This window comes from Lathyrus oleraceus, chromosome 1, assembly GCF_024323335.1.
Source record: "Lathyrus oleraceus cultivar Zhongwan6 chromosome 1, CAAS_Psat_ZW6_1.0, whole genome shotgun sequence".
Classification (NCBI taxonomy): domain Eukaryota; kingdom Viridiplantae; phylum Streptophyta; class Magnoliopsida; order Fabales; family Fabaceae; genus Lathyrus; species Lathyrus oleraceus.
In genome coordinates, this window is record NC_066579.1 from 225,162,986 (window position 1) to 225,178,542 (window position 15,557).

The 15,557-nt window shown below is 35.6% G+C and overlaps 1 protein-coding gene across 1 annotated transcript; it reads right to left on the reverse strand.

Annotated features, from left to right (window-relative positions):
- Positions 1-2,881: 2,881 nt before the first annotated feature.
- Positions 2,882-3,478, reverse strand: LOC127100901 (uncharacterized mitochondrial protein AtMg00820-like). Its single transcript, XM_051038211.1, has 2 exons — positions 3,326-3,478; positions 2,882-3,169 (listed from the first exon to the last, which is right to left on the reverse strand). The coding sequence occupies exons 1-2, from the start codon at positions 3,476-3,478 to the stop codon at positions 2,882-2,884; spliced, it is 441 nt and encodes a 146-aa protein (XP_050894168.1).
- Positions 3,479-15,557: the final 12,079 nt, after the last annotated feature.

The following is a 15,557-nucleotide window of genomic DNA, read 5'->3' on the forward strand; positions in this document are numbered from 1 at the left end:
TTCTTCTGTTTTTCTCCTTGTGCACGCACTTCTGCATTGGTGGTACACAGCTTCTTATATGCTGCAGCAAGTTCATCAATTGTCAGCTCATCTGCACTTGTGTCATCTTCAGAGACACACACACTGGTTAGTGCAGTGACATGTTTGGCAGATTCTCCTTCAGACTCACTTTCAGAATCTCCTTCAGACCATGTGATAGCTAGCCCCTTACTTTGCAATTTGAGGTAAGTAGGGCATTCAGCTCTGACGTGTCCATACCCTTCACAGCCATGACACTGGATTCCCTTCCCATGGTTGAACTTCTCCTCAGAAGTTGATCTTTTCTTAATGTCAGACGGGATGTTCTTGACATTAGGTCTGCCTCTTTGATCAATCTTCTTCATGAACTTGTTGAATTGCCTCCCAAGCATGGCTAGGGCTTCTGATATACTTTCATCACCTCCTGTATATCCTTCTTCTGACTCCTCTTCAGCATTTGTTATAAAGGCTATGCTTTTCTTCTTCTCAGCATACTCACCTAAGCCCATTTCAAAGGTTTGGAGAGAACCAATGAGCTCATCTACCTTCATATTGCTGATGTCCTGAGCCTCCTCTATGGCAGTGACCTTCATAGCAAACCTCTTAGGTAAGGACCTGAGAATCTTTCTTACAAGTTTCTCTTCAGTCATTTTCTCACCTAGTCCACCAGAGGTGTTTGCAATTTCAAGAATATTCATGTGAAAGTCATGAATAGTCTCTTCCTCCTTCATCTTCAGATTTTCAAACTTGGTTGTCAGCATCTGAAGTTTGGACATCTTCACCTTGGAAGTACCTTCATGAGTTACCTTGAGGGTATCCCAAACTTCCTTAGCTAGCTCACAATGGTGAACTAGTCTGAAGATGTTCTTGCTGATTCCATTGAACAAAGCATTCAAGGCCTTGGAATTTCCAAGAGCTAGTGCCTCTTGCTCCTTGTCCCACTCTTCTTCAGGAATCTGCACACTGACTCCATCTTCACCTGTCCTCATTGGATGTTCCCATCCTTTGTTGACAGCTCTCCAGACTTTGCTGTCTAGAGACCTTAAGAAGGCTATCATACGAGGCTTCCAGTCATCATAATTAGAGCCATCCAACATGGGTGGTCTATTTGAGTGTCCTAAATCCTTGTCCATGGTACTAGAAAGTAACTTCCCTAGATCTCACCCAGAACGTCACAGGCAGGGTGCCTGCTCTGATACCAATTGAAATTCTAGTTATCAGACTTTGGATGTCACACTGGTTGTTATGACATCCAATTCTGCACAGACAGGGATTATGCAGAACTTAACAGTAAGTGCAGTAAATAACACAAGTAATTGTTCACCCAGTTCAGTCCAACATGACCTACATCTGGGGGCTACCAAGCCAGGGAGGAAATCCACTATTAGTAGTATCAATTCAAAGCTAAACTCACCCGTTTACAACTTATCACTTAATCCCTACCCAATGCAATTTCAATCTTAACCTAAGATCAGAGTTCCTACTCACTCCCCCTCAATCACCTCAGTGATATTAAAAACACTTTGAAGTCACACTTCAAAAACAACTCTTGGTTATGCTTCACAGCTTAAACCAAGATACACAGCACTCACGCTTAAAAGCTTCGAGTGACACAACACTTACAACTCAATGAACACCCTATGCCAAAGCAATCATCTACTTGATAATGACTTGCCTTACAAGATACGTCTAATTCTAGACTCACAAAAATACAGCAGTGAAGTAAGATGGACACACTAAATCTTCACGCCTCAAAATCCCTGAAACTGAATGGAGGAATGCCTTCCTTTTTATATTGCAGCACCTGGGCTTTTGCACCTGTATTTTCCTGAATTTTAGGTCACATAAGTTCCCACAAATTCAATATTTAGGTTGCTAACAAATAGGCTATTTGTTAGGTTCATTGAATGTAGCTTGGTTGTTGATTTCCTGGATTTTCTCTAAGGTGTTGACTTCCTAAAGAATAGCCTGAGAAAGCTGTAACAGAAAACTGAACAACCTACAATTTAGCATATGCTGTCAGGAATGAATGTCACGACATTCAGCTTGACATCAAGGTCCATATGCTGAGTCTGTTTTTCCAGAAAACAGACTGTACAAATCTGCTGACCTGTACATGATCAAAATGACCATACTACAGTACCAGCTTACATTAGTAAATGTCAAAGTGTCCAACTTAACATTTACACAGTTGGCCTTAAGTTAGTTCTGTTATTCTCTTGAATAACAAACTAAGTAAAATGCTGAAGTATAGCAGAACACCACTCTGCCCAATCTTCAGTAGCTGCTGTCAATGATGAATGTCACAACATCCAGTTTGACATTCAGTCAGTAGGCCTTATGCCAGGTCTGGTTCTTCCTTGATAACCAGACTGCAAGTGAATACTAAGTTCTAACAGAACTCCTGATGTTCTATTCCTTAGTATCTGTTGACAGGTATGAATGTCACAACGTCCAGTTTGACATTCAATAAATCATGTGTTAGCTAGTCCTGCAGTAACTACAAAGTAGTCACATATGCATGTCATGACATCAGTCAAGACATTAGTGTTTTACCATATAATGCAGCCAATTAAACACCTACACATATATCTGAGAAATCATGAGTTTGCCATTCTTCTCCTTAACAAATAGGGTCTTGTCTATTCCTCATTTCCTGTAGACATTATTGACAAGAAACTATGCCAATCTTTCATACCAAGCCCTAGGAGCTTGTTTATCCCATAAAGAGCTTTCTTCAGTTTGAACACATGATTTTGAAAAGTAGGATCGATTAACCCCTTGGGTTGTTCAACATACACCTCTTCATTTAAGTACCCATTGAAAAAGGCACTTTTCACATCCATCTGAAATAGTTTGAACTTTAGTATACATTCCATCCTAACAACAGTCTTATGGATTCAAGACGGGCAACTAGAGAATAGGTCTCATCAAAATCTACTCCTTTAATTTGAGTGTATCCTTGAGCCATAAGTCTGGCCTTATTTCTGGTGAAAACTCCCTTTTCATCAGATTTATTCTTATAGACCCATTTTGTACCAATGACATTTGTTCCTTCAGGCCTGGGAGCCAAGTCCCATACTTCATTCCTCTTGAATTGACCCAATTTTTCTTGTATAACATTGATATAGAATTCATCAGTTAAAGCCTCCTTCACATTCTTAGGTTCAAACTTAGAGACAAAGCAAGAATTGGATACAACCCCCTCTTGATCTAGTGGTTACTCCCTCATTAAGATTCCCTATAATGAGCTCCTTAGAATGATCTTTCTGGATTCTGATAGAAGAACCCCGTTGGCTTAATTGACCTCTGATTCTATACCTACAGACTCAATATTGGACTCAATGTCTGGTACATCTTCTAGAGCACCATTCATCTGAGATGATGTTCCAACATCTTCTTCGATATCAATTTCCTTCATTATGATTGAATCATCAACCAAAACATTAATAGATTCCATCATGACTTTGGTTCTGGAATTAAATACTCTATAGGTTGTTGTTTGTAGAGTAGCCCAGAAGTATTCCTTAGTCACTCTTGGGATCCATCTTTCTTCTTTGTTCATGATCAGCCAAAATGTAACATTTACTTCCAAACACATGAAAGTATTTGATAATAGGTTTCCTCCCTTTCCACAATTCATAGAGAGTAGTTGAAGTACCTGAAATTCTGGTGTAGTCAGAGTTCAGATGTTCTACTCCAAGTAATGACATCTGATCCAACATTGTTACTAATACAACAAGACAATTATACAAATTAAAACCCAGTACTGATATGCACACATTCACAGATGTCACGACATCTGCTACTATATCACCATAGAATGGAAGAACACCCAGTTCTGTCCATCTGGTACAAAGACACAGCAGAGATCAAACATAGCACTTACTTCTGTTGAGCCTGCACAGTTATCAGCATGATGTCTCAACATTGATTTGAACATCACCTGTTACAGCATTACAGGTTGACCTTATTTTATAACAGACATAATTATAACGTGCAGAAGGTAAAAGCACAAGTAATTGTTAACCCAGTTCGGTGCAACATCACCTACTCTGGGGGCATACCAAGTCAGGAAGAAGATCCACTATCAGCAGTATTAATTCGGAGTTAAACTCCCCCGTTTATAACTCTTCACTTAATCCCTACCCAATGCAATCTATACCTAGGAACTCCTAGATAGAAACCTCCAGTTTCCATTCCTATCACTACAAATACAATGTAATGCTAAACAACTTGAACTTGCTTCACAGCTTCGTTCAAGACCATAACAAACTCTTACCTACATGCTTTGAGTTACAAATAATCTCATGCCTTCGAGCACTGAGAAACACATGGTAACCTTCCCACAGGTTGGGAGGTTTACCTCACACACACCCCTAATTTTACATTATTTGAGGCTCATGAAACCTAGGTTACAATCTGTTATTTATAACCTAAACACCCAACTGGATTTGGGCCTTCAGAAATCGCAGCAAACTTCTCCTTTGCTGTTACAAAGCCAGCAGAAAACTTCTGCTACAATCAAGGTCTTCAATCTTTTAGTTCCTAAAATTAAGGTTAAGCAAGTTAACCTAATTTCCACATATTAGGGTGCTAACAAATAGGCTATTTGTTAGGGCTCTTGAATTTAGCTTTTTTGTTAGTTTCCTGGATTTTAGCACAGCTGTTAGATTTCTGAAAAACAGCCTGAGATAAATACTGAAACAGAAAAAATAACTAGCCTACACTTTAGCATATGCTGTCAGGAGTGAATGTCACAACATTCAGTTTGACGTCCAGAACATAGGCCATATGCTAACTCTGTTATTCTCCTGAAAACTAGTCTGAAATAAATACTGAGCTGTAATAAATACTGAACTATACCAGAAAAACTAACTGGCCTATAAGTCAGTATCTGCTGTCAGGAATGAATGTCATAACATCCAGTTTCACATTCAGTAAGTCCTGTATTGAATGACTGTCATAACAGAACAGAAAATCAGCCTGCTGTTAGTTTCCTGAAAATCAGCTTGAGATAAATAACAGAAAAACTAACTGGCCTGTCAGGAATGAGTGTCATAACATTCAGTTTGACATTCAGAGAATGCTGTCATGAATGACTGTCATAACAGAACAGAAAATCAGCCTGAACTAAATACTGAACTATAACAGAAAAACTGATTAGTCTATAATTCAGTATCTGCTGTCAGGGATGAATGTCATAACATCCAGTTTGACATTCAGTAAATCATGTATTAGCTAATCCTGCAGTATACTACTTAAGCATGTCATGACATCAGTCAAGACATCTAAGTACAGTAACTGTTTTAACATAAAATGCAGCCAATCAAAAACATCTACAGTATCAGTTCTCACAGTGACCCTATTATGAATATAGCAAGCAATATTCATTGCTTTATCCCAAAAATGATAGGGTAAATGCTTAGCATGAAGCATAACTCTAGCTGATTCTTATAGAGTCTTATTATTGCACTCAAAAGCTCCATTTTATTGAAGGGTGATGGGAGAAGAGAACTCATGGCCAATACCTTCAGAGGAGCAAAATTCAGCAAATTTGCTATTTTTAAATTCCTTGCCATGGTCACTTCTAATCCTAACAATTCCATTTTCCTTATCTCTTTGAAGTCTTTGAAACAAATCTTTGAAAACCTCAAAGACATCTGATTTTTCATTAATGAAGTTCACCCAAGTGATTCTTGAAAAATAATCAACAACAACATAGGCATACCTTTTCCCACCAAGGCTCTCAACATGCATGGCCCCCATTAAATCCATATGAAGAAGTTCCAGAACCTTTGAAGTATTCAGATGCTGGATCTTCTGGTGTGACATATTGGTCTTATTTCCAATTTGACACTCACCACAGATTTTTGCTTCCTCAATCTTGATCTTAGGAATACCTTTGATAGCTTCTTTAGACACAATCTTCTTCATGCCTTTCAGATGCAAATGTCCAAGTTTTTGGTGCCACGGTTTGACTTCATCTTCATTGGACAACAAGCATGTGGAAGAATAATTAATTTCTTGAGGTGTCCATAAGTAACAATTATCCTTAGACCTAACTCCCCTCACCAGTACTTCATTCTTCTCATTAGTGACCAAATATTTAGACTTAGTGAAATTAACTTTAAGACCTTGATCACATAACTTACTGATACTAATCAGATTATAAGTCAGACCTTTTACAAGCAGAACATCATAAAGACTAGGGAGTCTTGTATAAGCTAGTCTTCCAACTCCTTTAATTTCACCTTTAGCCCTATCACCAAAAGTGACATAGCTGGTGGAGTAAGACTTGATGTCCACCAAGAACTTCTTGACCCCTGTGATATATTTAGGACATCCACTGTCAAAGTACCAGTCTTATCTAGATGAAGCTCTAAGAGAGGTGTGAGCTATAAGACTAGTGGTGATAGCCTTGGTTTTCCACTCCTTTCTAGTTTTAATCACCAATTGATTAGCCCTAGGTTGTGTTGGACGCCTTGGATAGCAATACAGTTTGAAACAGAAGGGATTTATATGACCAAATTTTCCATAATAATGACATCTCCAACGCAATAGCTTGCCTCCAGTTTGAGTATTCTGATGTATGGCACGATGTTAAGACAAATGATTAGACATCATAGGCTCAGACTTCCTTTTTGGAGGAACAAAGTTTGTCATAGGGGCTTCTCCTTGTTTGTTTAAAGATTGATAATTAAAGCCTATCCCTCTCAAGTTTCCAGCCACTTTTCCAACTTGAAGAAATTCATCTAACACATTAGAACCATTGTTCAACATTCTTACAGACTTTGTCATGTTCTCAAGTTTAGTAGTCAACAGGGTCACCTCATCTTAAAGACCAGAGATAGTAAACAAATATTTTTTCTTTTTTAGCCTGCAATTGAGGTATAATTTTCTTCTGTTTTTCCCCCAACTGACAAACTTCTTCAATTCTGATGCACATTTCTTTATAAGAGGCAGCCAATTCATCATAAGATACTTCTTCATCATAAGAATCTTCATCAGAATCATATCTTCCAGTTAAAGCAGTTACATGTTTAGAAGATTCATCCCCAGGTTCACTTTCAGAGTTATCATCATCCAACCAAGAGACAAACAACCCCTTTTTTGTTTCTTGAGATATGTAGGGAATTCTGCTCTAATGTGTCCAAATCCTTCACACCCATTTTGGCATCAAGCCAAACCTTATTTTTCCTTCAAGCTCCAAGTCGTCCGTATATGCAAGGAAGAAAGACGAAAATAATGAGTTAGATAAAATTCCATAAAGTCTGCAGGTTATAAAGTAAAGGGACCAAATATCATATACATATTCATGAGAACATATGTATATAACCATTCAAGCATCATGGTACAACACGTACATACAGAATACATGAAATAAATCAAGATGGTACCTTCATGTATTACGACATATTAAATAAGCGACCATATAACCAAAGTTGGTATCATCACATTTGCAACAACTCCAGATGAGGTAACCGTGGAACATACATACATGACAAAAGGGGACCACAAAATAAAAAATAAAAAACATTTGTAAGAACTTACTAACAGTAGCAGTAAATTCATGACCACCAAGCTATGTCAATAAACCCAGAGTCGCCACCGCGCTTTTATCGTTTCCAAAGGAAAAGGGAAAAGTACGAGCAAAACCCAAAGATAAAGAGTTTTCAAATTAAAACTAATAAAATGCCAGAGATTACAGGTAAGGGGGTTGGTTACACAGAGAGAAGGTGTTAGCATCCAAAGTGTCCTAGGTACTCCTAGGGAGCCCTTTTTTATGTGTGTATGTGTTTTGGTATGAAATGATGTTTGAGAAAAATAGAGTGTGGGGATGAGAAAAGAACTCATTGATTATATTTTTTGTGTTTGACAAGATCTTCGGACTTGTGCCTACGTACCAACATAAAAATGAGGGATCAAAACCTCGTAGTTTGTGGTATCAATTTCAAAATGAGTGAGTTTCTTTTAATCAAAATTTGAGTTAAAAGAGGCACAAAGGGCCCACAAGTTTGAATGGGTGTTAGTTCTTTTTGTCTTTTGAAATTTTAAGTCAATATGATTAGATTTATTTACAATTTTGATTTAAGAAAAGAGTTTAAAAATGCAATGGCATAAGGCCAAGGTTTCTAATTTGAAATAAGGTCCAAGTTTGAAATCACAAACAAAGAAGGTTTTTGAAAGGGGGAAGAGATTTGAAATTTAAGAAGTGGGAGGATATGAAGAGTCCAATCCTGAGCATAAAATTAAAAGTTAAGAGTTGAAAAGATCTAACCAATGGGATGCAATCCAAACGACAAGAATGTCATATAGAAAACCCAGTTTCCTTTTGGACTTTGAATCAAGCAATAATCAGCAAGCAATTAGCAATATTAGATATCATGAAGATCAAGGCATCAAATAAAGATAGCCACATCCAAGCAAGCAAATCCCATAGCTAACAATCTTCTTTGTCTTCTCATGTATCAGATGAAATACTCCTTGATTAACTCAGAATAAAGCATTAGACACAAGATCAAAATAACAGTTATATCAAGACCATGTAGCAGATAAGTTCAAGTGGATCCCAATACTTGCATAAGATGAAAACTTAAATCACAATAACTTGGTCTCAGAAATGTTGGCATTGGCCAAGTCCTTTTGCATATGGAGTGTTGCCTAATCCTAAGTCCAAAAGTTTAGATCAAACCCAACAGTCCACATAAACATTTTTTAGGGTTTTTGTTATTTATTAAGTATTTTAAGGTCCTAAGACCACAAACACAAACAAAGTACACAAACAAATATATACAATCACAATATACGACTCAAATGAGCAAAGTGAAAATGGCATAAACATAAACAAGTTAAATTATATGTAAATGACAATGAATGATAAATGACTAAAAATTAATTTGCATAAAGTAAATGACTTGAAAGTAAAGCAAAGTTAATAAGAGTTAGTCAAATGTTAGTCAAGGTTAATTATATGTTAGTGGTGTTTTGCTTTTCAATTGATTAAGTCATTCTTTCGAGAACACTCAACCATCTATTCACAAGCATGGATCCTTGAACCAAGACATCTTCCAAAGGAAGGAAAAAAAGCCAAGTTTCCACACAATACCATGAAAGATGGGAGACTTACAATCTCACTTACCAGAATGCTATTCCTTTAGGATAAAATTTAGCTCTATGTTAAGCAATCGTAATTAGACTTATGTAGAAGTCACAACTATCTGAGGCCGGACCTATCTCATCCCTACTTTTAGGTGCTAATGCATGTTAGAGATTTGGTATAATGAATCAAACTCCTAAAATATACCACACACTAAAAGAAAAGATCAAGGTGGATGGACCTATCTCATCCCTACTTGTATTGGTTCATCTAACATAAGGTTATTGATGAACTAATTAGCCTTAGGATATTGAGATTTCATTGGTCAATGAAAGGGATGGGAAAGAATGGGAATGAAGATGAAAAGGGAGGGGAGATAAGAGAACCACAAATTGGTCATGGGAGGAATTTTATCAAATTAAAATCATTCATTCATTTTGGGAGATGAAAAGTACATTTCATCAATCCCCAAAATCCAATGATTTTAATCCAACAAAAGTCAAATCAACCTTGACCAATGCCCAAACAAATAGTCAAACATCACAAGACCATAAAAATGGCTCAACATAAGTTTTACACAATTAATCAATTAAAAATCAAATTAAAAATGCATTTAAATTCAATTTAATTTGGTCAAAACCTAAAATCTCTTCAAAACACTAAATAAATGGCCAAGAGGTTTATCCTAGGTGAAACAAGGTCAAAGGACCTTAGACAAAAAATTTCATGATTTTTGAAAAGTCATAAGTATTTTTAAACAATTAAAAATATGCATAAAAACATTCAATTCATGAAAAATATCAAAGTTAATCCAAAAAATAATTTTAATTCATAAAATGAAAGAGGAAAAAATTTATTTATTTTTGGTGAAAGTCCCATATTTTTTGGATTAAAACTGAAATTATTATGAATTAAACAAAATAAAGAAATTAAATGAAAAATCAGAAAATACAAAAAAACAAGGCCTATCAGATCTCCCTCATTAATTTAGGTGGCATATCTGATGACCAAGCGCGCACTTCCATCATGTTCTGCAGTCAACGCGTGTACACGCATGGTAATCAGGAAGAATGGCTCAGATTAAAACGTTGGACAAAGATCAGATGGCTCAGGTCAAGCCAACACATCACCGGAGCCATAACTCTGGTTATCTTCTCCAGTGAGGGCCACCGGACTGGTCCAACCAAAACTTCATGAAAACTGGAAAATGAGTACACTAATTTGAAGAAAAAATGCTCAGGAGTACGAATTTGACCCCTATTTCTTCCAATTCCAAGTATATTGAAAGATACATGGCTTTGAAAATTGAGGTTCATGATCTGAGTTGCTTCGATTTGACCTCAAAGCAACTCAATCTTGTTGCCTACATTGGCAAGACTTCAGCAAACCAAAAATCACAAAGAATGGTGAAGAATTAAGAGAGAATTGAAGAGATGAAGTTTCTGAATTTTCACCTTCGAGTTGCTTCAAATTCACTTGATCTTGATCTGGATTTGCTTGATTCCTCTTCGTCTTGCTTGTAGTGATCAATTGAGATGAAAAGGGTAATGAATTCTTGGAGTTTGAATTTCAAAACAGAAGGTGAAATTCAAACTTGATTTCAATTGAAATCTTCAAGAATTCTATGGAATGGAGGCTTTGGATTCTTCTGGCAAAGCTTGGGCAAGGTGATCATGAAGTTCTAAGCTCATTGCACTTGTATTTATAGCCAATTCATATGCTTTTCATACACTTCCATTTGAAAATCCAAAAATAATAATCTCCTTCATGAGCTAGTATGGGTGTGTACAAAGCCCAAAGAATGATTAGAAAAGGTCCAAAATAATGCATAGGTCATCCTGAAAGCAATGCATTAAGCCATGCAATGTTGAAATGAATTTGATCATGAGAATCTTCCAAATGGTACCATGCATCACACACATGTGCAAGTCCTTCAATATTGATCCAGATGAGATGATTTTGGATTTTTGGAAAGGTGAGATAAAGGGGAACAAATTTCATGTTGAACACTTTTTCATTTGAAGTTTGGATCATGATGAATTTTGAGGTGGAAGTTTGGAAAATCAAACATGTTTGAAAAATTTCTAAGTACCAAATCAAATGTTCACTTCTTCCACCTTGAATAACTTTTGCTATGGGCTTCAAATGGAAAATGTTCCTTCATAAAAGTTGTATCTCTTTCAAACCTCTTCAGTTTGGTCACAAATTTGACCTCATTTAGATTTGGCATGAAGGAGTTATGCATTTTAGAAGTTGAGGAAAATCACTTGTTCAATCGTAATGACCCAAAATGACCTATAATGTTTCCTCTTGGCACATGCATTTGAAAGTTGAATTTGAACTTCCTCCAAAAATAAAAGTTGAATTATACATCTTGAATTTGATCATGGAATTTGAATGGCTTTCATATCATAAACATTGAGAAAGTTATGGTCTTGGGAAGTTGACCTCCTAACTAGGGTTCAGACAAAATGACCTATAATCTTTCATCATAAAAAATGACTTTTATGGTCTTGGGAAGTTGACCTCCTAACTAGGGTTCAGACAAAATGACCTATAATCTTTCATCATAAAAAATGGCTTTCCAAGAAAAACTAGCTCTAGACTTAAACATGAAAGTTGTTTGGAATGTCATTATTAGTAACTTTTATCTTGGAAGCATTTTCATATGACAAAAATTGTAGGAGATAGGGTCTAGGGAACCCCAGTCTTGACCAATTGACTTTCTCTGGTCAACCACCATGAACCATCTTGCTAGCTTGACATTCCCTTGATTTTTGGGACTCATGGAGGATCATATATGTATAAAATGATGTAATATTAAGTATACCTTGAAATATTTTATCAAGTGTTGAAGAAACGTATTGAAGAAGTCACACAAGATACCCAAATGGATTAGGGTTTCCAAGGCAAACAAACTTCAAACTCTTGATGAATTCTTGATCAAAATGATATGTGAAGACCATAGGGATCCTTATATGATTCCTAAAGACAATGTGAACCATCTCTTGACTAGTCTCCTTGCATTGAGGGTCTTAAACCCTAGATATGAGCTTGATGAAGCATAGGTGAGCACACACACTACCTACAAAAGCAACAAACTATACATTGACATATTTTTTGGTATTTTGGTTACTAAATAATGAAAAATAAAGTATGATACAATCAAATGTGCTTGGGGATCTTTTCCAATGTAAACCCAATGAATGAGGGGTAAGGAGGAGGCCAAGGTGTGATCCCAAAGCCAATGTATATGATGAGATATCATGAGGGATCTTATGTTCAAAATTGGGGTCTTACACTAACAACCATGAAAAAAGAAACATATATTTTCAAATTCACAGTACAAAGTGGGACCACACAAAACTGGGAAAACGAATTTCTCCATAAAATCAGGGATGCTGCAAAACTCTCACAAGGGATTAATTCACAAAAAAACCACCAACTCATTTTTTATTTCTAAAATGAAATTCACATGAATCATCCCAAAATCTCATATGAGTTTATGTTTTCATACTCACTCTCTTCACACTATAAAGGGTACTTCATTCCATTCATACAGAGAGGATAAAAAAAGTTCACTATAAAAACGCTGCTAAATTTTACCTAGACCCACACTAAAAAACTTCCTTTCTCAAACTCTTTTAGAGCTCACATCAGAGCTCTAATTAGAGTGAGGCTAAAACTCCAAACAAACAAATAACATACCAAGAAGGAGTACAAAGAATAAGAAGACAGGAAGCAGAATTACACAACAAAGAGTCAAGCATTTAAAGAGATTGAAAGTAGAAAGTACGTACCTTCGTGTCGTCGTCGGAATCACGTCAGACTCGCTTAGGTAGTTTTTAAGCTCTTCTCGCCTTTTTGAAGTTCTTATTGTTTAGAACTCCTTTTTCTGATCCATGTTCCTCTATTAATTGCTTGATTTGCGTGTGCTTTCGGATTTAATTACGTTTTGGGTAAATTAGGGTTTTCATTTGAAACTTCCGATCTAGGGTGTTTCGATATTTTTTTGGGTGTTTTAAGGTTGAAATCGGAATCCTTGGCCAAAAATAGGCTAGGTTAGTGTTTAGTTCGTCATGGTTTGGGGGGGTAGCTGTCAGAGAAAACGATTATAGTCTCCGCACGCCGCTACTTCTTCGACGAAGGCTGATTAGAAAGAAAGGGAGGGTTGCAGAAAGATTTCAATTTTTGGAGTGAGGAGAGAGAAAGTTTTTAATTAAATGTTTATTTTGTTGAGATATTGGTGTTTTAATGGGCTATGGCTAGGATAACTCGGTGGTGACAAGTGTCTCCACCATTGGGACACTTGTCACATTTCTCATAACTCCCCCCAACTCCTGCGTAGTGTATTCCCATGATGGTACCATGCTCCGACGCATTTTCACCTTTTGATCAATTGACTAAGTCAGGTTTGACGGTCATGATCAAACCTGAAGTCAACAGGACTTGACTGGGAGCCCAGTGAACCCTTCTTGGGGGTGGGCCTCCAATTTGGGTCTAGTAACGACTCTGGCTCTTTGAACCCCCATTATTTACTATTGGTGCGTCCAGTTTATAAGCCTAAACCCCTTTGTTTTTTTTTCTATCTCTTTTATTTTTGTTATATATATATATATATATATATATATATATATATATATATATATATATATATATATATATATATATATATATATATATATATATATATATATATATATATATATTATATTATATATATATATATATATATATATATATATATATATATATATATATATATATATATATAATATATATATATATATATATATATATATATATATATATATATATATATATATATATATATATATATATTCTTTTAAAAAAAAGAGAATGTTAATATTACAAAAAATAATCTATGTTATTTATTTAATTAATATATTAATTCCTTAATTGCAAATTTAATTTAGTTAATTATTCATTTATTTTTGTAGGATTTGTTTGAGTTATTATTTTACGTTTGTTTGATTAAATTCACTTGTGCAATTTCTAGTTTCATATAGGTCATGTTTTTAGTTGTACTTTTATAATGATATCCACTTGTTAATCATCCCAAGCGTTATAATCTCATTAAACCATTTAAAAATTAAATGATTCTCGATTCAATGTCGAGCCCATTTTCAACATCTTTGTAAGTTGACTGCTTTTAGCATCACCATCAATCTCACATAGCTTGCTCTTGGGCTTTCTTACATTGAGACCTATTAGATTTTGATTAATTGATTAAATGACCGATTCACCAAACATACCTTTAATTCATTCATAAACGCAAATTCAAACCTTTATTCAATTCCGAGTATTTTATTAAACCATAATTAATACACCCTAATCATACTTGAATACAATTTAGAAATGAAAAAGAGGATGGTTTTGAGCCTTCAACTCCTCTTCTCGATTGTTTGAGTACGAGTTACCTATCTCGATTATTCAAACAATTGTCATGTCTCTAAAAATTTATAACCTGATTAAATTAAATCATTTTTAATAGTTTAAACGAAAAGAGAGATGGTCTAGAGCCTTCGATTCCTCTCTTCAAATGTTTGGATATGAGTTCTCTTACTCAATCATTCGAACATTTTTTATTTATTTAAAATACATCAACCATATACAAACTTATTTTCATAATCACTTAGATGAAAAAGAAAGTGGTCTAGAGCCTTTTATTCCCTTTCCCGAATACTTGGATACGAGTTACCTTACTCGACCATTCGAGTATTCTTCATCCATTCAAAACACCTTAACCATTATCAAATCCTTTTGCAATTAAGGATGAAAAGGGAGGTGGTCTAGAGCCTTCGATTCCTCTCCTCGACTATTTGGATACGAGTTGCCTTACTCGACTATCCGAGTAATCGTCATTCAAATAAAACTTCCAATATTAATCCAACTTGTCACACTCGTGTGATCAAAACTCTTTTTCGAAAGGAACATTGTTCAATCCCTTCTAACGCGCATAACAAACTAGTGCTTAAGCCTCTACCGAGAGTAGACAAGCCAATGTTTAGCCTTTTGAATTCGATCTAAATAGTTGTTCATTAAAAGACACCAACAAATCATAGTTCCTCAAACTACGAAGGCTCTGATTTCCTTAGTGGACAAAAAGGATACGTAGGCACCAGATTGCGAGATCTTGGCGAACACACCAATAAAAAACATCTCTTTCCACTTTTGAGGTTACCGTTCTTTTCTCTTTTCAATCTTTTATTTACTCTAAGAAAACAAATAAAATTAGCTAACATTCAAATCTCAAATTAGACTAAGAGGTTCTCGTTGAGTACAACGGACGTGAGGGGTGCTAATACCTTCCCGTTGCGTAATCGACTCTCGAACCCAAATATGGTTGCGACGAACATTATTCTATTTTTAAAAGGGGTTTATTGATATTTTCCTATTCCTTGATTGGAATAAATAA

What these genes read in the sequence shown, in the direction of transcription:
- LOC127100901 (XM_051038211.1), bottom strand. Translation starts at nt 3,478, where the DNA reads ATGGAATCTATTAATGTTTTGGTTGATGATTCAATCATAATGAAGGAA. An exon ending in CTGTAGGTATAGAATCAGAG is followed by an intron (nt 3,170 to 3,325) that starts GTCAATTAAGCC and finishes AAGAATGTGAAG; the next exon opens with GAGGCTTTAACTGATGAATT.